The 22,199-nt window shown below is 54.4% G+C and overlaps 1 protein-coding gene across 50 annotated transcripts in view; it reads right to left on the reverse strand.

The window, feature by feature from the left end:
• Positions 1–22,199, reverse strand: part of PLEKHA6 (pleckstrin homology domain containing A6) — a 139,857-nt gene that overhangs the window by 11,338 nt on the left and 106,320 nt on the right. For 5 of the 50 annotated variants that reach the window (XM_072759332.1, XM_072759327.1, XM_072759338.1 and 2 more), the window contains 16 exons: positions 19,947–20,089; positions 17,916–18,398; positions 16,000–16,522; positions 15,440–15,526; positions 14,328–14,381; positions 10,226–10,306; positions 9,266–9,334; positions 7,904–7,984; positions 7,474–7,623; positions 6,474–6,569; positions 5,035–5,146; positions 4,301–4,440; positions 3,184–3,333; positions 1,821–1,950; positions 1,503–1,609; positions 258–434 (listed from right to left, as the gene is read on the reverse strand). In XM_072759332.1, the coding sequence (XP_072615433.1) occupies positions 258–434; positions 1,503–1,609; positions 1,821–1,950; positions 3,184–3,333; positions 4,301–4,440; positions 5,035–5,146; positions 6,474–6,569; positions 7,474–7,623; positions 7,904–7,984; positions 9,266–9,334; positions 10,226–10,306; positions 14,328–14,381; positions 15,440–15,526; positions 16,000–16,522; positions 17,916–18,398; positions 19,947–20,089 (2,583 nt within the window). Of the gene's footprint in view, positions 1–257; positions 435–1,502; positions 1,610–1,820; positions 1,951–3,183; positions 3,334–4,300; positions 4,441–5,034; positions 5,147–6,473; positions 6,570–7,473; positions 7,624–7,903; positions 7,985–9,265; positions 9,335–10,225; positions 10,307–14,327; positions 14,382–15,439; positions 15,527–15,999; positions 16,523–17,915; positions 18,399–19,946; positions 20,150–22,199 lie in introns of all 50 variants that reach the window. The other 45 variants (XM_072759328.1, XM_072759324.1, XM_072759337.1 and 42 more) reach the window with 19 other exon arrangements.

Raw genomic sequence — 22,199 nt, forward strand, 5'->3', positions numbered from 1 at the left:
TCAACTAAAATAATCAGTGCATTCCTTTCTGTAAGTTATTTTTCTTTAAATATATACAAGGAATGCTTGTTGCAATGTATCTTCTGCCCAGTGGGGAGAAGCCTTGGCCAGTTCTCCCAAATGCCCAGCATGGGTCCTTCCCAGCCCCTCTCTCTATGCCCCTCACCCAACCGCCCTGGCCAGGCCGGTCATGAGCTGGGAGTGGGCAGCGTTGGCAGATGTTGAGCCATGGCCACGGGTGGCTGGGGGGACGTTACCACTTTGTAGGTGGGCCGGCCGGCAGGGTCAGGGGCTGGACTGGCTGGGAGCTGCAGGCTCCTCCGCTTCTCCTTCATGGAGCCACTTTGATGCCTCCGCATGCGATCCATCTGCTCCTCCACGCTCATCTTGACCTTGCCCTCGCTGGGGAACACTGCACTTTTGGGGCGCTCCTGCTGCAGCAGGGAGAACAGGGCTCTGACAGATGCTCATCCCCCACTCCCAGCTTATTCACCTGCCCTAATGCCTTAAATGTCCCTTCTCTGGGAAGCCTGTCTGTAGTGGGTTTAAATAATGGCCCCTAAATCATATATGCAGGTCCTAAGCCCCCAGGACCTGTGAATATGACCTTATTTGGAAATAGGATCTTCGTGGATGTAGTTAAGGGAAGGATCTTGAGAAGAGATCATCTGGAATTAGAGTGAAGCCTGAATCCAATCTTAGAGGTCCTCATAAGAGACAAAAGGAGGCACAGAGTAGAAGGCAATGTGAAGGTGGACGCAGATACTGGAGTGTTGTGTCTATGAGCCAGGGAACCCTGCAGATGGCCGGTCACACCAGAAGCTAGGAGGCGGGCATGGGATGGATGGGACCAGCCCTGCTGATACCTTGATTTTGGACTTCTGGTCTCCACAGCTGTGAGAGAATAAACTTCCGTTGTTTTAAGCTCCCGAATTTGGGGGGCTATCTCAACTTCCCACAGCCCTGGGAAATGAACTTACTGCCTGTGGTCAGCACATTTGACTCTGACTGCTGATTTTTGTTGGATTTGTCTCCCATCACTGGCACATTATAATAATTTTGTTAGGGGGCACCTGGGTGGCTCAGTCAGTTAAGCGTCTGCCTTTGGGTCAGATCATGATCTCAGGGTCCTGGGTTCAAGCCCTGAGTTGGGGCCCCCTGCTCAGCGGGGAGTCTGGTTCTCCTTCTCCCTCTTCCTCTCCCCCACACTCATGCATGCTCTCTCTCTCTTTCTCAAATAAATTAAATCTTAAATAATAATAATAATTTTGTTAACTATTCTTCTTTCTTATGTGTATCTGTCTTGTCTCTTGATAGGACAAGATTCCATAGAGGTCTTCTTCCTATGGTGAAGGAAGACTTCTCCAGTGGGGCTATTGCCCTCTCCCACTTGTCCCTGCCTTCGCCTCCTGCCTTGGGTTTCTTGAGTGGTGGACAGATGGGTGGATACACAGATGACCCTGGGCTCCCGCCGGGCTTCAGGGCCCATAGGCCATACTCACCCGGGAGGACAGTCCGTTGGTAAGTCCATTAGCACTCCTCCTCACCACCCTTGATGGAGTCACCTCTTCATCAGTGGGTGACTTTGTCCGAGGAGGCACAATGCCAACTGTAGGGAGACAGAACAGCCAGTGGGCCTTCTGGAGAGCAGCAGAGCAGGGGGACAGGGAAGCCTGCTTCCCTGAAGAGGCTGAGTCCCACCTGTGGCAGAGAGGAAAGGCCCAGGATGGGTGGGCATTCACTCTCTTTGGTTGTGAGAGCCCCTGTCTGGGCTCCTGACACTTGGCCTTCCTTCTAGGGGAGGATGGGACAGGAAGTACCTTTGTTGAGAGCTGCCTGCTTCTCTGCCTCCACCTCTTGCCTGGTGGGCACAAGGCTGATGTCTCTAGTGGTGTCCAGGGGTGATGTCTGGTAGGGGTCTTTCTTGCTTTGCTCATAGCTTGCCTTGGGCTGGGGGTAGAAACGAGAAGATGGTCAATGCTATAGGGACTGGTGGGAATTTGGCACTTAGGGATGTTTCTTTGCTTTGCAATGGTTGGAGCATAAACACAGGATGAGAAAACTCTAAGTGTGCCAGCTGGGAAGTGGGTAGGGATGCAATGGAGCCTCCCACCCATGCCACCTTAAGGCTGGCCAATGCTGGGTCATCTTGGGAAGTGAGGGCTCAGGGCTTCCAGGAGGCTCTCAGCTGAGGCCCAGCAGAGAGGCCCCTCAACCTGACCAGTCGTCTTGGCAAGTGCCAAGCAGCACAGACTTGCTGTAAGCCGGAGCGGAGGAATGCTGGAGAAGGCTACAAGGCCAAGGATCTCTGAGGATTCTGTTGGGAACTCACCCAAAACTTGAGCAAAAGAACCAGCTGGGCTTTGGTACCAAGATTCTGGGGGACAGAGAAGTACATTTAGCTTGAGGGCTTGCAGAATCATGAGGTTAGAGGGGGCCTCCGACACCATTGGCAGCCCCCTATGCTCCCACAGTGCAGCTAAAGAGTCTGGCCTCAGCGAGAAACAGTTGAAAAGACTGGGCCAGAGGCTGGAAACACCAGCTAGAGTCCAGTGAGAGAGCGTGGGTAAGTCCCACCGCCTCTCGTCATCTGGAAAGCCTGCTCTGCCCTGCTCTCTCGGCAGCCCCTCGGGGGCTGTGTGGATCCCAGCAGCTGAGATGGATGAGAATCTTCCCGGTTTTAGACACAGGACTACTCACCAAGCAACCTCTTCCCTAACTACCTGCCTCCTGGGGAGAGAGGCTGGGGAGGCAGAACAGGGCTTGTATCCTTACACGCCAGGGCCGAGAACACCCAGGAGGACACAGGCAAGGCAGAGAGAGAGACAGTGTGGAAGAACCGGGGTCTGAGGTGGACAGGAAGGGATCGCAATGGCACCAGTAGCTGCGGGGCCCTCAATTTTCCTTGCCGGCTCGCGCTGGTGGGAAGTGGGGCACACCGCCACTCGAGTCGGGGGCTGCCCTGAACCCTGGGCATGGTGACACTCATTTCCCCTCCGTCCCCAGAGAGCCAAATGGGGACTCCGCCATCCCTGTCCTCACCCCGGAGTCTGACTGGATGGCTGCAGGGAAGTTCATAGTGCAACAGGGACAAAGTGGCTCTGTGTCCTGCCCTGCCCCTTGCTGGGCCCTTTGCCCCACTCCCTCCGCCCCTGCCCTCCAGGACCCAAGGGTGCTGGGTACCTGACCCCTGGCTGGCTCGCCACTGCGGTGCCAGGAAGGGGAGCTGGGGGGTGGCCAGAAGCGGCTCTCGCTAGGGAGTGGCGGCACATTTGGAGGAGACTCCAGGGGGACGTAGGCTTTGGGGAGGGGGGGCCGTGGCGGGCCAGGCTCCTGAGGCAGAGAGAAGCCAGAGCATTAGGAGGAAGGACAGCAGCCACTGTGAGAGCAGGAGAGAAGAGTATTAGCAAGGGACAGACGACATCATGGGGACCTGGGGGGGCCCTAGACCCCCCAACTCCCACCTGCAGCCTGGGGGGGGAGCTCTAGCTCTGGAGGGGGCTCAGCCTGGCTGTGAAGGCCCTCCTTGGCTCAGCCCCACCTGGCACTGTGCCCCATGTTCCCCAATTCTCCTCCAGGCTCCCTGCTCCTTGCCTCACCATCACCCAGGGCATATTCATACCCTGTGTCTGTGCTTCTGCTACCTCTCCCATCTGTGATGCAACCCCCTGTCCCCCTCACTCCCCTCCCATCTGTGATGTGTCCCCCTCACTCCTCTCCTGTCCCAAAGCTTAATAGTCCAGTGAAAGCTCCACCGTCTCTTTGGAACATCAGGGCATTTACAGTCAGTACTGAGACACACACTGCCGAGTTCCAGAGGCTGGCCGTAGCCTACAAGTCAGTCCTGGTACCCAGTGGACGCTGGGATCCCCAAGAGAAGGGCCTTGGGCATGCACATGTACGTTTCTGAGAGGGCCTCAGCTCATCCGTCACTCCCTGTAGACACCTGTTGATTAACCAGCTAGGAAGCTGCTCCTCATGCCCACTCTCAACCCTCTCACACGCTGGAACAACCCTGGATTGACATTCCCACTAAGTGTTGACTGTATATTTGTTAACCGAGACAGACCTCCCTGGAAGGGAGCTAAAGATGACAAATGCAGATGAGAGCAAGTAAAGGAAAAATCTGGAAGGAAGTTCACCAAACTGGGTGCAAGAATGCTCCTGTTGTGGACAGAAAGCTGAAGCAGTAGGACAGGAGGCCTCCGGGGCAGAGCTGGGTGCAGTCTGTGTCCTTCGGGCTGATGAGGACTGAATCCTCCCTCCCCCACCTACCTTCTACTTCATTTCCTCAGCTTACCTCACTGGACCCAGGCTTGGTGGGGGACCCCTGTGAGCCGGACACCAGAGAAAAGGGGCTCAGGGGGCTGGTGAGACTGGCGGAGCTGAGAGGGCTGGCGGGGCTGTTGGAGTTGTAGGTGGCCGTGGGGCCGAGTCCTCCTGGGGGCAAGCAGAGAGGAGAGATGAGGGATGGGCAGGGTAGGGGTGTGGCCTGGCGTGTGGGTGGGCTCCAGAGGTGGAGGAGGCAGGGGAGGATCCAGGGACGTGGGAGGGAGGCCTCAGGGCCACGGGCCTGCCTAAGGCTGGGGCTGGGATGCAGGCTGGTGGTGGGGAAGCATGCTGGGCAGGGGTTAGATAACAGATGGAAAGGACACTGTTGCCCCTGAGATGTTGAAGAAAGCCAACACCAAGTCCTAGGGCCTCAGGAGGACACTAAGGTAGTGGCTTCAGATCACCACCTGGCCCATGGGCTTGGGGAGCCGGTGGGGCACAGGTGCTCTTTGACTTTTTCTGGGGTGGAATCGAGACCATCAGGGTCAAGTGTCTCTGAGTGGCATGTCTGGTGTGTCCTGGGAGGAGGGGGAGGAATAAGGGAGTCCTACCTACCATCCCGGGGGAAGATTCTGGAGGCCCTGACTAGCTCTGGGGACAGTGTGAGGGCCTGAAGAGGTTTGAGCTGACAGATGTGGGATGGAAGCCAGAGACAGCAGAGTGTTTCTGGTGAGCCCTTCAGGCGGCGAAGGCAGCACCCACCTCTGTGTTTGGCTGTGTCTGTGCCCCGGGATGGGTTATTCTTCCTCAGCCCCTCCATCACGTCCTGGATCCTCCAGATCTCCTTCTGGATTTGCCGATTGAGCACCTCATTCTGGAACCGCACAAGAGCAGGTCAAGGAAAGTGGCTTTGGGGACTGCCCCGGCCTTCTCCCTGCGTCCCTCTGGGCCAGCAGTAGGCAGGAGCCTTGTGTGCGGGCACATGCAAGTGTGCAGCTGCATCCTTAGCTTCCCTGGAAGATCAGGGTGCTCCTGCAGCCAATGCCCCTCTTGGAGGACTCTTAATGGTCTCCTGTTGTCATGGGCAAGGGTTTCCAACTTACTAATGTTCTTTCTATCCAAACGGCCCTTTTGAAATACTGACACCCAATGTATGTTTGCCTGAGTAGTCATGGATTATATTCGGTTAGAGTTTTCATTCTTTGAAAAATCATTGCTACTGCTTATTTAGCACCTGCACCCCACTCTCACCCCACCTGCCGGGCAGCACGTGGAGGGCTCTGCATACACTAACTCCTTTCAGCTGTACAAGAACTCTGTGTGGCACAGGCAGCAAGTGTCCCGACTTTGGAGATGAAGAGACTTGTGCCCAAGACCCTCTGTTAGTAAGCAGCGCGACCACCATCTGTGTCTGGATGTTTGTCTCAAGAGCTGGTGCTCTTGACCAGGGTGCTTTCCTATCTCCTAAAATGTGCATGTTGGAAGTCAGGCTTGCCCACAGCACATGGAGGCGTTCGGTGCTCTGGACCTGGAGGCCCTCCCCTTCCCCCTCTCCAAACCAGCTACAAGGCTGGGGGGTGGGGGGCGGTGAGTTTTGTCACCTGGAGGAAACTAGGGGAACGGGGCATGAACTGCATCAGATAGACAGGGCTTGTCTAGCCCTGCAGCTAGCTAGAGAAGATGCAGAGTCGGGACAACAGGAATGTCCTAAGGTCAGTATGTGCCTTGCCTCCGAGCAGAGTGTTTTTAACCTGGCCCTGGAAGGAAAGCCGCTTTCCTATCATAAAGGTCCTGAACTGCTGGCTCCCGTACGGCCTACTGCTTCTGGGGTCACGAGAGATAGCTGCACATATATACTCACATCTACACCTGCATGTGATCTAAACCCGCATCCAGACCTACATCTGTATCTGTATGGACGTGTTAAATCCTTCCGGTCATTAGGTATGTCTAACCTAGCTCTCTCATGTTTCCCTTTACTCCTTCCTCATGATTTGATGCAACTAAAGAAAAATCCACATCATCTCCATCCTGAAAGCATCTGTTTTACGTGGATCTGAACCTTGTCTTTTGTCTCAGGACTGACTCCCTGTCTCAAGTCTCTGAGATCTCTGAAGCAAGAAAGGAAGCCACTTGGGTCTCTTCTGGCCCAAGGAGAAGGGAAGGCACACTCACCCCTCCTGCCCCAGGGCCCTCTTTACCTGAACGTCCAAATTGAGCTGTTCCCAAAGGTCATCGTGCAGAGCAGAGACCTCTGACTCCAGGCTCTCATACTCTATGGTACTGTTCGTCAGGGCCTGCAGTGGGAAGTGGGTTTACTGAGAGGATGGCCATTCCCAAGGCCTTCCTTCCTGCCCTGCGCTGGGGCCCAGGGACCTGGGGTCTGGCAGGGCTGAGGAAGAGGGTACACAGGGACAGGAGGAAGGCCCAGAGCTGAGACATTCTGATGAGAGCCCAACACTGGCCTTACAAGAGATGCAGTGGCCCATCCAACTGCAGGCCGAAGCAGAGAAACCAGAATCCTCTCCAGATGTGGGCGTAGGCCCAAAGGGGATCAGACCATGCCCCCCACCCCTCCTGTTCTCTCCAGACTGGGTGACACAAAGTGGAGAGCACAAAGAGAGAAAACCCAGAGAGGTTTGCTCCCTGGGATTTAGAGACTTTCCTCCCTTCTGGGCCATGTTTTCCTGGGCCTTTTGCTGCTGCACCCCAGAACTACCGTCCAAGCAGTCTGTCCTGCAGGGTCTGCCCTGTGTCCACAGCACATGACCAGGCCAGCAGCACTACCGTCGGTGTCCTAGTTCTCCAGGGGAGAGGACAGAGGGAGGCAGCAAAGCTGTGAAAGCAGCCGAGGAGATAAGGAGCCCTGGACCTCACACTGCCCTGAATGAATCCCAGTGCAGGCACTGTTTGTGGAAAATAAGCCCGTTTCCTTGGCAGAGACTCTGTGGAGCGAGCGGGCTGGCACACCTGCTGCCTATCCGCAAGACAGTAGTAAGGCCTTTTGTTTCTGCCCCTTCTTGGCCAAGAGCACTGTGCTCTTGGCCTGCAGAGGAGAGTCGGAAGCAAAAGCACGCAGCCCGGGAAGGGTGGTTCTGTCCAGGCGTGACCTTGCTGATCTGGCAGGGGGATGGAGGGGTGGGGGGGGGTAGGGCATGAGGGTGGGGAGAGGGTGCAGAGAGCCTGCTCCCAGTTACCTACCGTGGTGGCCTGGGACAGCTCCACCCGAATGTTGATGAGCTGGTTCTGCAGGGACTCCTTCTTGTGCAGCAACTTCTCCGGGTAGGCAGGCTGGTTTCCAAACATCTCCAGTTCCTGGTGGGTCCCCATCAAGGCACTTTCCAGGCTCTCCTGGAGAAAGGCAAGGGAAATGGCTGTAAGCTGCCCTGCTGACTCCTCTCTGGGACTCTAAGCAGCAGAGGCCTGAGCCCCCACAATTCAACTGGCAACCTCGGCAACCTCATGGAGTCAGCCCTCACTGGCAAGGGCCCACGGAAGAGCTTCAGCACTTCAGGTTCAGGGCAAGGCAGAAGACAAGGTTTTCTCAGCCTAGGGTGGAGACGGCACCCCCACACCTGTCCATGCCAGCCTACCCTCGTGCCCCCAAGCCCAGGCGACCCCCGGCTCTCACCTTCTCAGCTCGGAGCTGCTGCACCAGCCGGTCCTGTTCCCTCACCACCTTGTTCTGCTCACACAATTTGCCCAGCAGCTTCTGGGGGCCCGAGGGGATGGGGAGGAAGGGAGGGAGAGAGAAGGGGGTAAACATGGTTTGATGGGGGCCTGAGACTTGGGTTAGACGGGCCTGGCCTCTGGATACCACCTCCTTTCCCCTGCTGAGGAACCCTAGACCTTCTTCACCTTGGCCTTGCAGGCTCCTGGGAACAGGAATATGGTCTTTACCTTGGGAGACTCCCGTCTCCCAAGGACCTACTGGGAGGGGAGATATGCTTATTCTCTGAGAAAGTGAGTCAGCCTGAGAGGGGAGTTAAATGTTGAGCTCCTGCATTACCTTCCTCCTGGGGGTTCCAGTCCCCAGGGTTGAGGAAATAATGCGGCCTCACTGCCTAGGCCTCCCAAGTGGGCATGGATTAGAGGAGTACACGGGGTGTCTGTCTGAACAAGCAGTCTTAGGAAAATCAGTGGACAACATAGACTGGTTCCCCAGGCTCCCAGGACTCTGTTCTCCCTTCCTTCCAGGGTCTCAGGATGGCTGATGCTGGGACCCTCCTGAGGTCTGGCCCTGGATGGAAACCCTCCCAGACCAACTGGGCAGGTCCACCACTCAGGCAAGACCAGTTGTGATGGGGAGGAGGCATGTGAGGCCTAACTTCTCTTCTGGAAAGACTTAATGTTTTCCAACATCCACACAGTTATTTATGTCATTCCTCAAATACCCCCGTGGCTCCTTTCTACTGAGCCACATCTTGTCTTCTGGGCCTTTTAACTTCAAGGTGCAGCTCAGATGCTACCTGCTTTGTCTCTGAGCTACCAGCCCACATGGTCACACTGCCCTGCACTCCTGCAGAACCCACTGTCAATCCCTTTAGTACATGAATCATATGTTGCCACCTGCTGCCACCTGGCATTTCCTGCTACCCTGATGCTCCCTGAGGCCAGGGGCAGGGCTGTGTTCTTCCCTCCAGCTGCCGAGGGACTACTGCCATGCTGGGCGGAGATCAGCCTGGCTGGCACATCTCCTAACACAGTCTGTGTTTCTGTAATAAGCAGATCCCACTACTGTCGACAACATGGCCCAGGGCTCAGTAGGGCAACACACGCAGCCAGCATGGGAGGCAGGGTTAAGGATGAAGAGAAGGGACATGAGGACGCAGCAGGCAGAATGTTGTCTTCATGAGACAGGACATGGGTCAGAGGGATTGAAGAGCCACCAGGACAGAGATGAACGCAGGAAAAGCCCCAGCGGAGGAGAGCAAGGATGAGACCACAGCGGGAGGGGCTGGGGAGGAGGGAGGAGCAGGAGAGCTGCTCTTACATCTGTATCTTGCTCGTTTAACTTGTAAGTGTGGAGGCCGTCCCGGAACACTTCTGGGTATGGAGGGACCTGCAGGAACATGAGGCCGGTTACAGCAGTAGGGGGACAGTTAGGGCACGTGAGGACAGGAAACCAGACAGCCCTTGCTCCGTCAGAGACTGTAGTCCCTCTGCTCTAGTAGCTTCCATTCCCAGCACCTACACTAATTCTTTGTCCCTAGCTGGGAAGCTTGCCGTGGCCCCGGCTAGGTTCTTCCCCAACACTTATGCTGCTACTGGAGAGAGATGCTTCTCAGCAAATACTCAGGATCTCCTCTTTCTTCCCAAAGCTTTAGACCTATGTCGAGAGGGAGTCCGGGGGTATAGTTATCCCAGATGGCTTACTGGGAGCAACCATGAGAACACCAGTTACCCCTTGGCTGGTTTTGAGGATGAGACACAGGGAAATGGGATGAACACCAGGAATATCTGAGAATGATTATTCTGGTGGACTGCACACCAGTCACAGGACTCGTTCTTAAACCAGAAGTACTTCTGGGTCCAGCAAATGCTGCCCACCCTTGGTGATACATCTGCTAACCACAGGACATTCTATACAACTGGGGCACTGGATGGTTCCTTGTGCCCTTAACCCCAAAGACATCTGTTAAGAAGATACCAAATATGAAACAAATCCTGGACATCAGAAAGCAGATTTGCGATCCCTGGCATGGTATGGCATGTCGGTACTGGCTGTTTTGATGGTTTGAGAAATGGGTCTTGGGTTTACCCATGAACATGAAGAATGGAGGAGACACAGTGGGACTGGATAGAGGAGGGGACCAGGCGGGGCCTGGGAGATGAGGCCTGGTGGATGAGCAGGTTGGGCAGAGCAAGCCCCAACCCAAATGGCTTGACTTGACCATGCACAAGCAGCTGAAATGGTGCTGACAGGGACCATGCTGCCAGGCAGAGGTCTTACTTGCATGAAGATCTGGGCCCTGGGGGAGGAGTTCTCCACCATTCGGTTCACCATACTGATGAGAGTCTCGCTCTCACTCATCTGCAGCAGAGGAAGGAATGGACGATTCAAACTCTGACCCCCACGGATCTATCTCCCCATCTCCCGCCTGGGCTCACTTCCCTGGAAACAGGAAAGGCAGCTCTTCCTGGGGTCTCCAGCTCCCTCTGCTCAGCCTTACCCATTGCTCACCCCTTGTGAACCCAGTCCCAGGACCAGCACCAATGGTGTCCTGAGGAAAGGCCACAGAAGGAGCCTAGGGGATGCTGTGCCCTCTCTCATGGCTCTGAAGAGACCCTTGCCCAGTGACACTTCCCCTGAATGCCCTAGAGGTGTGGGTCTCATCTACACCGACCAAGGTCAACTCCCTGCCCCAGCTCTCTTTCCTTGCACTGCTTCGGTTAAAGACCACACCGGCAGTTCGGAAACCCATCTCCCCAAATTTGGACTAAATGAAACAGCTGAGAAAGAAAACCTGGGGCTGCTCTTTGGATGGGCCTTCGCAAAGAGGTAGGCACAGCTCTCTCTCCCCAACCCCTGGCCACCTCTTGGCTCTAGAGTAGAAAGGATTGCTAAACACGGTTTCCAGAGCTGGGCTGGTAGCATCCATGCCGATCTTGGATGACGCTAGGGAGCAAATAAGGAGGCCAAAACAAGCAAGCCATGTTAAAGGGACACCAGATACTGGAACACTGCTCTCCAACATGTTATCTTTGTGTTTCAAGGATCATTAGGAACATGGGAAGGGGAAAGACTATTTGCCAAATGAAATAGAAAGAGAGATGGGGGAAAAAAAAAGAAAGAAAGAGAGATGGGGAAGGGCAGGATGGGGGCGGGGGAGGAAGGGAGGGAGGACAAGCCAAACAAATCAACTAGAGATGCCATCACTGGTTCCACCGTGACAGCATCAAAAAGTGAATAGATTAGGGAGTGTCCTTGGCTATGTCCCTTTAACTCAACTGACCTGCAGGAGAGGGTAGCAGAAGACAAGAGGGAAGTTGTATGGAAAAAGCTTTTTAGGAAGAGGAAGTGAGTGGGGGAAGAGATAGAGCCACCTTAGGGCAGAGCTTCTGGGGTCATAGTTCAGGAGGCCCTCAGTTTTTGGCTCTTCTCTCCCCAATCTTTGTTGGGCCCACACATATTTTCCTCTTACTGCTTTAGGGGACAACCCAAAGGCGGCCTTGCCTCTGTGTGTTGTGGACAGGCCAGGGGCACTCAGCCACCCCCATGTGCATGGTCCACTGAATTTTGAAAGGCTTTCCTCAGATCTGATCTCTTTGTTACCTCTTTAGCCCATATGGAATATTTTTCCTATGACATAAGTGTCATTTACAAGGCTTTCCAAAGAACAGTTGTGGTAGGAGGTTGAGTGCATGTAAAAGAGCTAAGTCAACAGGACGTCAGCTACATTTTCTGTAAGGATCTGAACTCAGGTGAGTCCCTATCTTCTTGGAGCCCCACATATATGAGATCATGTTCATTGTATATGGGGTGTGTATGCGTGGGGTACGTGTGACTGTAGATGGTGTGTGTATATGTGTTTGCTGCCTGTGTGCCATGCCTGTATCCTGTGTGTGTGTGTGTGTGTGTGTGTGTGGTATCTGTGGAGGACAGGGCACACCTGCTAATACATCAGGCTTTGAGTGGGCACAGAAGGTCCAGGCTTTTCCTGGACACCCACGGGTCTCACTTCTCACTCAACCAGTGGATGTGAAGCAATAAAGGAGGAAAGCAAGACTGTTCTCACCCTGGCCTGCTCCCATTCACACTGTGCCTTGGGGATCTTTCAGCCCAGGTGGGCTTTGCCCCTAGGATTCCTGTGTGTCACCTCTGTCTGCCCAAAATCTCAGATCTTATGAGAAAGCACCTAGCACAGTGCCTTATACACCACAAAGGTGCCCAATTAATATTTTAAATTGAGTTTCAGAAGAAGAGGAATCAAATAGTCACAGCAGCGTTAGCACTCCTCACCACTGCCTGACACAGTGCTCTGATGCACCCTCTTACTTGATCCTCTAGCCACTCTGGGAGGCAGGAAAGGCAGGTTCTACAATGTCCATTTTATGATTGAGAAAACAAAGGCCTAGAGAGATGAAGCAACATTTTGAAGTTTAAAAAAAAAAAAAAACACCAAAAAAACCCAACAAAAACCATTGTAAATGGCAGAGCTCAGACTAGTCCACATTCTGGACTTTTTTTTTTTTCTTTTTTAAAGTAGGCTCCAGGGCCATCATAGAGCCCAACATGGGGTTTGAACTCATGACCCTGAGATCAAGACCTGAGCTGAGATCAAGAGTCAGACACTTCACCAACTGAGCCACCCAGATGCCCCTGGACTATTACCATATAAAACTCCCTTTTAAGATTATTACCCTTTATCTAGAGAAGGTCCTCTGAAGAGATTTCTGAAGCTTGCAGCCTAAGGTCCTAGCCTCTTCATGAGGGCAGAGGCTCCAGGACGGGCTCTGCTGTGGCACTGAATGCTGGCACCGCCAGGCACTATAGAGGGCTACATAAAGGAAAGCCTGCCCAGGAGCCAAGTCCACTCAGCCCTGCTCCTCACTACTCCGAGCACTGCAGACTCCTGCTTCCCAGCACTGGTCTGAGATGGCATCCTGAGACTCCTCGCCATGTGGAGTGTTCCAGTCCAGTGGTGTGGATACCACACGATGCCTCTAGAACTAAAGTCAAGGTCCATGAGGGCTGGAAGCTGTCCCTGCTGCTTAAACTGTGGATATCAGTGCTTTCCAGGGCCTAAGGCCTTCTATGAGGATGATCCCACCAAAGCCTGGAGGCCTGTGAGGTGACAGGTTATGTGACATATGACTTGGGTCTAGAACCACCAGTAGTTCTAGCAATAGCCTCAGATTTCAACTTGAAATCCTTCTGCAACTTTAAGAGTATACATTAATCCTGATGAGGTGTGACTCCTGCTTCTTCATATATTAGACAGCTCAGCTGTAAACTGTTTCAAAAGCTTGCAGTCACATTCCAAGCTCCGTTATTCAGTGGCTGTGTGTCCTTGGCATGTTACTTAACCTCTCTGTTTCTTTAGTTTTATCAGCTCTAAAAGGGGGATAACAACAGTTCCCACCCTGCAGGGTTGTGATAAAAGATCAAATGCATTAGGATCCATAAGGAACTCAGCAACAGTATGAGGCACAGAGAAAGCACCCCATCATGGTGGCTGCTGCCATTACCACTTCTACGGCTGTAATTTTCACCACCTTGGGTCACCTTCACTGGGCCACGCTGGTGATGCCCAGTTCCCCTGTGATTTGTAGCACGGATCTGGACACGAGAGTCTGCGTTTTTACAGACGCGCAGCATCCTGACCTCCCAGTGTTTCTCAACACAGTATCAGAGCCCTCCATTTCAAAAGACAAGGAAACCAATGCTTAGAGCCTGGAGCCAGGTCTCCGCAGCCAATTACTTATCTTTGGAATATCTTCCAGAAGAAATGAGGTTGCTAACACTCTCTCTGTCTACCATGCGTTATTCTCGAGAACGCACGCCCCGGATGCCAAAGAGCTTGGCAGAGGAACTAACAAATGTATGGAACTCATGTAATTAAAACAAAACAAAACCCAAACCATCCTAGGGCAAGTCTGTAGTCCTCAGTTTACAAACTGTGGAGTTGAACAACCAGTGAACGAGGATAGATCATTTCCCAGCTTTAGGCAGCACTGAATCCCTAGTATTTTAGAACCAGACTGGCTGCTCACCCCCCCTTCCACAGCCTCTGCCACTCTCTCCAGCAGAAATGCAAATTCCCGCCTGCCATCCCTTCCCCCAGCTCCATCTGGCCTGAACAAATAGGAGGTGGCATTCATTATTCATGGGGTCATTTCCTATTCTCCTTTTCCCCAGGAAAATCCCAGCTGCCCTAAAGGGTTTTGAGGAGAAAGGGTGTGAAGGCGCAAACCAAAATATAAGCCACTTTGTTGTGTCCTTGTGGTGCCAACAAAGGTTGTCAAACGGATGGAAGGTGAGGACGTGAGGAGGAGCAGGGAGACACGACAGGAGGGCAGGGGGATGGCGAGGGCGCACCAGCTCTGCCTACCTGCTGATCCAAATACTCTAGGTTTCTTTGCAACTGAAGGTCTAAAAGTTCATCCTACCCGGAGCCAGAGACCCAACGGCAACACAAACAAACAGGAACAAGACAACAGAAAACAATAAAAAGGAAGCAAAGCAGTTAAGAGTTAGCTGGGGGGCAAGGTCAAAGAGGGGCCTCAGTCTGCCCTCAAGGAGTTCTGGGGAAGGTCAGGGGTGAAGCTGGGGGCATGTCTCAAGATGTCTCAGCTCCAGGACTCCTGGTCCGTTTGGCCCTCTGCTGGGAAAGGGAAGCACCACTGAAACAAACTGGTTGGCCCACCCTAGCAGCTCCCGAGTTTTCGGGAAGAATCCATCGTTTCTAGATGGGTGAATGTGCTGCATGTCAGGGCTAGAGACTGGACAGAAAAGGATCAAAGGGAAGAAAGAAAGGGAAGGGCCCCTGCCACGCCTGCAGAGGCTCCTCCGTCCTGGCCTCCTGGGGCTAGATGGGGACAGGGGTCTGCAACAGGCCTTCAGGGACAAGGACTCTGCCTGTCAGTTCCAGTGGCCCTCACCAACCTCCCAGGTGGAGCATCTGCATCTGGTTCTCCAGGTGGAGACAAAAGTCCTCTGGAGAACCAATTCCAGGGAGAGACAAGTAGAAAGCAGGGAGAAAAGAAGAGACAGACATAATAATAAGGAAAATTTTTTCTTCCTTAATCACACCATCACTTGTCTCTTTCCCCAAAAGCAACACTCCAGGCAAGGACAGACTTGGAGAGAATGCCTGTTATTGGACACTCAGGCCTGATTTTTCTCCCCAGTGCATAATCCAAACCCTCGACCAGGCCCCTCTGCATGCCTGGCAGGAAGGTTTTCTGGGGTCTGGAGGGTCAGGACATCAGATGCCTCCAGATCTTGTCCCTGCTCCTCTATCTCATATCACAGGGATGGGGTACCTGGCATCAAACTCTGCATTGGTGTCACAGTCCTGGCCAGGAGGGAGGAGGTATCCAGAGGCTGCTAAAAACCAGGAGGGGCAGGCATGAGGCACAGAGTATCCCTGTGGCTGCCCTACTTTGGCCCCACCAGGGGAGGAGAGGTTCTGCAGGGAGTGGATGGGAGGAGAGGACGTACCATCTTATCGTGGACCGTAGGGGATGGTGGGTAGTTGTAGGGGAACAGTCCTGCAGGGACTGGCCGCCTGTCTCCCAGGTAATCATACTGGAAGAGAAAGGGAATTGGAGAGGTGAGGGGGTCCAGCTGGGACACAGACTTCCCCACCAATTGAAGTTCAAGGTTAGGGACATTTGTATCTTGTCCCAGAGCAGATGCCAAATTAAAATGGACAGCATTTATCCACTGCAGTATTCTTGCACTGACCTGTCCGGTCCTCAAAATTTGAAAAGACAGAACCCTCTCTGCCGTCTTACACAGAATTAGGGTTCCTGGCATGACCTGGGATGGGCACCAACAGCAGTGTTCCTACTCAGGGGTCAGAGAAGATTCCCCCAAGCAGCTCTCCCACCGACAGAACTGCCAGTGGCTCCCCTGGGCATCACTGTGGCTCCTGCCAACATACAGTGTGTGTCCCCAAGTCCCAGATGCCCCCACACCTCCACCTCCTCTCTGCAGATGGTAGTAGGCTTCTGGGGGATCTCAGAGGACGAGGAAGGAGGGGCAGGCTGGTGGCTCACCTTGGGGGAGCTGATGGATCGCCTCATCACATAGGCAGCAGGGTCAGCATAGATGTCCTCACTGCGAGGTGGCAGGCGCTCAAAGCGGGCACTGGGTGAGCGGACGGGGGAGTAAATGCGGGCACGGCTGTAGGAGCCCTGGCTGGGCGAGCGGGGCACTGAGTGGGAGCGGGGCTGCAGGGACAGGCGGCGCAGGGAGCCGGAGGTGGCATCCAGCTCATCGTAGTAGACTGGCTGCCGGGAGGGGGAGGGCCCGGGGAGCCAGACTGGGCCGTCCTGCCGCCCGTAGCCCGGGGGCTCCTTCCATTCCCGCAGCTGGAAGGCAGGGCCACCTCCGTTGCGGAAGGAGTGCCGCTTGTCCTCCACGGTCCAGGGTGGGCTGATCCGATCGTAGGCCGGCATGGAGCAGATGCTGTCCGGCCGCACCCCTGGGGGGTAGTACTGGTAATCATCTGGATACTGGGATGAGTAGGGGCCGTAATATTCAGGGACCCTGCGGGACACAGGGTAGAACCTAGAGGGACTGAGAGGGAAGGCAGACAAAATGAGCACAACCCCTGCCCCTCCCTGTGCCCCAGCCCCACACTTCAGGTTCTCAGCCTAAAGAGGGTATGACCAGGTGATGGTGCCCCACGCTGACCCTGGGAGCCCCCAAAGCCCCACCCTCCCCACTGCCTGAGCACTGAGCCCAGCTGCCAGGGGCACAGGGGAAGCTCCCTTGAAGCTTCCTTGAAGCTTCCTCCCTCAACCAGCAACCTGAGGCTAGAAATTGAAATTTCACATTCAAAGTTTCCATCTCTGTCTTTATAAAATGAAATATCCCTGGGGAAGAGCTTTAAGCCTTATTAGCTATCTCTATCCCAGCATGAACCAATGCATCAGATCCTTTCCAGAGAGGTGAGCAGCAGAAAGAACGCGAGTGTATGAGGCACCTGGGGAGGGCGAGAGAGGAGGGACAAGAGGGCAGTTCCCTGGTTTGAGGTTCTTGTCATGGACAGGACCAGGTTGTTTCTGGGACTCATCCCAAGTGAGGTGCTCTCACCAGGGCAGGCCACGGGCACCAGGGCCCCAAGCGGTGAGCAGCCTTCCTGTGTCCATCAGGTGTGGTCTGGGGAGCTGCCTACACCCACAGGGAAGGAGCAGTAGCCCCGCTTGCCCTGATGAATGCCATCAGGCCCAAAGAAGGCTTTGCAATATTTGAAAGCCCATCACTGGACAAGGAGCAAATTGGTCTAAAAGGTAGAACCAGGATTGGTGAGTGGCAACATTTTGTGTCTTTTCCCTTTTTTTTTTTTTAAGATTTTATTTATTTATTCATGAGAGACACAGATTGAGAGAGAGGCAGAGACACAGGCAGAGGGATAAGCAGGCTCCATGCAGGGAGCCTGACATGGGACTCGATCCCGGGTCTCCAGGATCAGGCCCTGGACTGAAGGCGGCGCTAAACTGCTGAGCCAACAGGGCTGCCCCTCTTTTCCCTTTTTTGAACTGCATATAAAGACTCTTGAGCAATTAGAGCTGTTCAAAAATGGGGTGAGTTGGCTTGGGGGTCAGTGAGGCTTGTGGTGGTAGAAACAATGAAACAGAAGATGTGAGAGGGTCGGAAGCATGGATGGCTACCTGGCTGGAAGAACTCGAAAGCCCCTCCCAGCGAGTGCCTGCGTGTCTCCTGGGCACCCGGCATCCTTGTGGAGAGGCACTGAGTGCCGTCTCCCTGTCTCTGAGGAGAGCACACAGGGCAGGAATCGAGAAGGCGTCAAACTCCACAGATGGAGCTGCGGGGCAGTAGAGGATTTGGACAAGCTTGGAACCCTGGGTTTGGGGGTCTTCCTGGTATCTCAACTCAGCCTGGCTTCCAGAAGGTTTCTAGCATGGGGCTGCTGCACATGTTACTACCTGCACCCCATCAGACTCACCTCCGGAGGTCTTCGGGTGGGGGCACCCCTCGGCGCAGGTTCACCCACTGCTGAAGCTGGTTCATGGAGCTCTTGCGCTGGGCAATTTTGTCGGGGTTGGCACGTGGGGGGAAGCTCCGCTGGTGCCCCCCACTCTCTGAGTCCTGAGGCAGAAAAGCCGTGCTCCCTGGTCGGCTCGGGGAGCTATACTGCCAGCCGTTGGGCTGTGCAGGCCGATCCCCTCCCCCTGGGACACTTGGGCCCTCAGGGTAAGGGCTGCCAGGCTCTGAGGCTGGTTCTGGTCCGGCTTGGATGCCGTTGGCTTTCACCAGAGGCTCACTCTTGACTTCAGGCCTTTCAGGCTTCCTCTCGGCCTTCTCGCAGCCCCGGCCGTCACCCTCCCCTCGAGTCTTGGCCTCTGGCTCGGGCTTGGGGACACTATTGTGGGACGGCTGGTGGTGGTGTTTGCTAGGTGGGATGTTCTCAGAATCTGGCTTCTCGTGGCTGCAGGATGCCAAGGGAGATGTTAAAGGGACTTCAGCCCAGCATGGAGCTGGGTAGGGGGTTGCAGACTGGGAAAGAAGGAGCGGAGAAGGGTGGGCAGAAAGGTAGCGACGGACATGGGATTCAGTGAATTCCAATTTGTTTCCTAAATCCCCCCATTTTGCCTTCTTGCTCCAGCCTGGGCGATCACTATAACACCTATTCCAATCTTGCCTGTGCACAGTGGGCTAGTTTTACCCTCCACGTCTTCTCCAAAGTCACTCTCTGCTTCCTTTTGCTGACTGCATTGGATCCAGCTTTCCAAAGCCATGGCCAACCCTAATCTCCCCCAGCCCTGGTCTCCTCTACAGCCTGCCTCTGCTCCAGCCCCCTGAGCTCCATATACACTACACAAAAGTTTCATAGTGGCCACATGACATTTCAGCTATGAGGCTTGTTATAGGTCAGCCCTCTGTCCTATGCAAGTTCTTTCAATTCAGTGAGTCCTGGGCTCCCTGCTGGCAGAATGGGTGGGTGTAGGAGTCCCTCCCATGGCAGGACTGTGGGATCAAACAAAGCAGGCGCCAGGTATTGCCTCAAACAACCTCGGCATAGAGATGTGCTGGTTCCCTTCTCCAGAATAAGCTTCTTCCAGGACAGACTCCATCAGAACATAAGCTCCACGAGGTGGGAGCATGTAGACTTGTCTTCCCTTGTTTGCCTAGCACCCGACACAGTGCCTTACACATATCTATTTACAGTAAATATTTATGAATGAAATGAGCGAACTTCTGGAAGTGCGCCCCTCCACTGAAGCGAAGATGGAATCTCGTGACAGCGTTTTCCCTGCGGCTGCCCAAATCCAACATCTTCAGGCATCCTTGTTGCAACATTGCCTGGTAAACACTTCTAAGACACTAAAATAGACTTGGAGTCTATACCATAAAATCTCCTTCTTCTGGATGCTTGTTAACATCTACCTTGAGGTAAGGTGTATGTTAACATACTCAGTAAAGACAAGCCCCGAGCCTACAGGGGCGGCAGGTGGGGAAGGGGACTGGGCACCATGGGCTAAGTGTTGGCCACTCATCCACCCCGTGAAGGAGGATTCTAACTGCTGTCTTTGAGGAGGGGAAATTCAGGTTGAGAGAGGTGAAACAACTTACACTGCTATCAGTGTGGGCAAGGGGCTAAGTGGGGATTTGAACCCACCTCCACCCTCTTCCAGAGGTCATGGGCTTAACGTGCACAGATAAGAATAAACGAGTGAATGACCCTGGCCTTTGGCTCCTGGCCAGGCCCCAATGAAACCTGACTTCTCTCTTGGCCTCCAGCAGCCCAGAGAGAAGAGGAAGAGCCAGTCAGAGGAGGAGAGGCTCCAGGCTCGGAAATCACTTAGCCAGGTACCTGCTGAGAGGCAAGGAGCAGTTCATGTGTTCTCATGTGTTCTCAGGTGTTCTCAGAGGTTCAAGCCAGCATGCTGGGCTCAGGAGGTCATAGAGTGGGGTGCTTCCTCACTCCTCTTTCTCTGGCACTCCTCACACCCATGCCCGGTGACCTGTTACTTACTTGTGATGCACAGCTTGGGGCACCGACTTCTGGGCTGGGGGGATCTGTACTCGGGCAGCCTCCCCCATGGCCTGGATCCAGGCCTCCTGCTCCTCGGGGCTCTCGGCACTGAAGAAGTAGGTGCGGACCCCAGCATGCTCGGCCTGTGGGGAGAGGCAGTGCGTGGAACTGGCCCTGGCCTCATCCACCCAGCATGTAGACACCTGTAGGGAGAAGACACACACATCCACAGAACAGGTGGTCAGGCAGGCTGTTCCCTTGACCTGTAGCTCTTTCCCCACATGGAGCTCAGGAGCACAGTAAGGAGGACAGCCTCCAGCTATGCTAAGTGCTCCAGTTGGCATATGGGCTAGCTCTCTGGACACCCCCAAATGGTCCAGTAGCCAGGTAAGCTTACCTGCCCCACCTGCGGTGATTATAAACAGGAAGGACAATTACCATGCCCACTTTCCCATCAAATTCCATCTTTGATTTGAAGGGCAATTACCCAATGTCTGGGAGAGATGCCCCCCACCCCGCCCCCGGGGCACATGCCAGTCATGGCCCAGCTTGGCTTCTGAGGATCTCGTACTGTCTCTTCTGTGCAGAGAGACAGCCAGGCCTCCGTCTCCCTGCGCATGCACCGGACATGCACAGACAGTTAGAGCACGCTACCTAGTTGGTGGCCGCAAGCAGGTGCGGCAGGCGGGAACCCAGAAGAGAGCTCCTGTCCAGAGGAGGGGTCCTCATGCAGTCAGAAGGAGGAGAAGCAGAGAACAGGTCAACCAGACACCAGAGAGAGAGACAGAAGATGACGTGGCAGGAACGTTGAGCAGAGGGAAGTGGGGAGCCATTCAGATAACCCCTTCTACTCGCTGTCGCCACTGGGGCCGCAGCACACAGCAATGTCCCACATAGCCCTCCAAGAGCGAGGAGTGGAGAGCTTGCCCCAAGGCAATTGGGGCTGTTGGCGGGAGGATTCAGGGCATCCCTGTGCTGATCTGAGCCCTGTTCCCAACCAGCTCTGCAGTTGCAAACGACCCAGGTTTTTGTTCTGGCCTGAAGTGCCTGTCTAAGGGGAGGGAAGCTCAAAGTTCTTAGGCTACAGGGAAGAGATGCTCCAGAGCTGAATTCTTTCTGGGACCTCAGTATACTCCCCCAGTGAGACTTTCAATCTCCCAGAAAAAGCAGATAGCCTGGTTTCTTCCCACTCAACATGAGAAATCCAAGGGATTAATAGTCTCAGATGTGAACCTCACTTCGGTCCCTGACCCCTCAGGTGTGAAGTCCTCAGTCTCTTAGGGTTGGAAGGAGAGAAGACGGGGCTCTCCTGACCAAGCCCCAGGGCTCTCCTAAGCAGCAGGATCAAACCAACACCCTCCAAGTGCTTTCTCGGCTGGACCTTCACTCCACTGTACCACCCTCCCCCAGCACATGATTCCTTTCCAACAGGCGTCGTGACCCCAATGACATCCTAAGACTTTCCTCTGGATCCTGCCAATGTCTACCCTCCAGCAGGGGGCCCAGACTGTGGGCAGCTGCAGGGAGGTGCTAACAGCTGGTGGAGTTATAAGGAGACCTCTCAGGATTGAAACTGCACAGTGATACTGAGAGCAGGGGTCCGGGCAAGCTCTCTGGCATGGAGGCCACGGGGTGGTAGCTAAGAGAGAGACACAGGCGGGACTTGTGGGTATGACCTGGGGCTGGTGGGAGTGGGCAGCAAGTGAATTAGTTTGCTAGTGAGTGCCCTGTGTGTGAAGAACTGTCCTTTGGGCACCCGTCATGGGGATACAGACACTCTCTTTGCACTTGAAGAGCTCATGGTCAAGCTGGAGGACAAAACATGTCCACAAGGAAATGAGGAGAAAACAGAGGCATGAGAACAATGGTTTGCAGCAGGAGAAGACGGAGGGCCTGGGGAAGGACAGGGCAGCTGATGGGCAGCCAGAGGCGACATCAGCCTGGCACCATGAGAGGGGGCCACAGAACTACCCCAGGGGGTGAAGTCTCCCCTGAGGCCTCATGGGGCTGGGTTAGGAAGAGGGTAAGGCGTTCAGCAGTAGGCCGGGCAGGAATAGTGCCCAAGCTCATTATTAGCCAGCCAAGTGTCTTGCTTGGTGGCCACAACAGGACAAGCCTCCCATCTTTCTCGGCTCCTCTCCTTTCCTTGGGAAAGGGCCACGGAAAAACCACAATTGTAATCCTTTGTGTGCCACCGAGCACCACCCTCAGAGCTGGGTTTTAAAGAGGCAGTGGCCTCTTGGCGGGTGGGGG

The sequence above is a fragment of the Vulpes vulpes genome, chromosome 5 (assembly GCF_048418805.1).
Source record: "Vulpes vulpes isolate BD-2025 chromosome 5, VulVul3, whole genome shotgun sequence".
Classification (NCBI taxonomy): Eukaryota; Metazoa; Chordata; class Mammalia; order Carnivora; family Canidae; genus Vulpes; species Vulpes vulpes.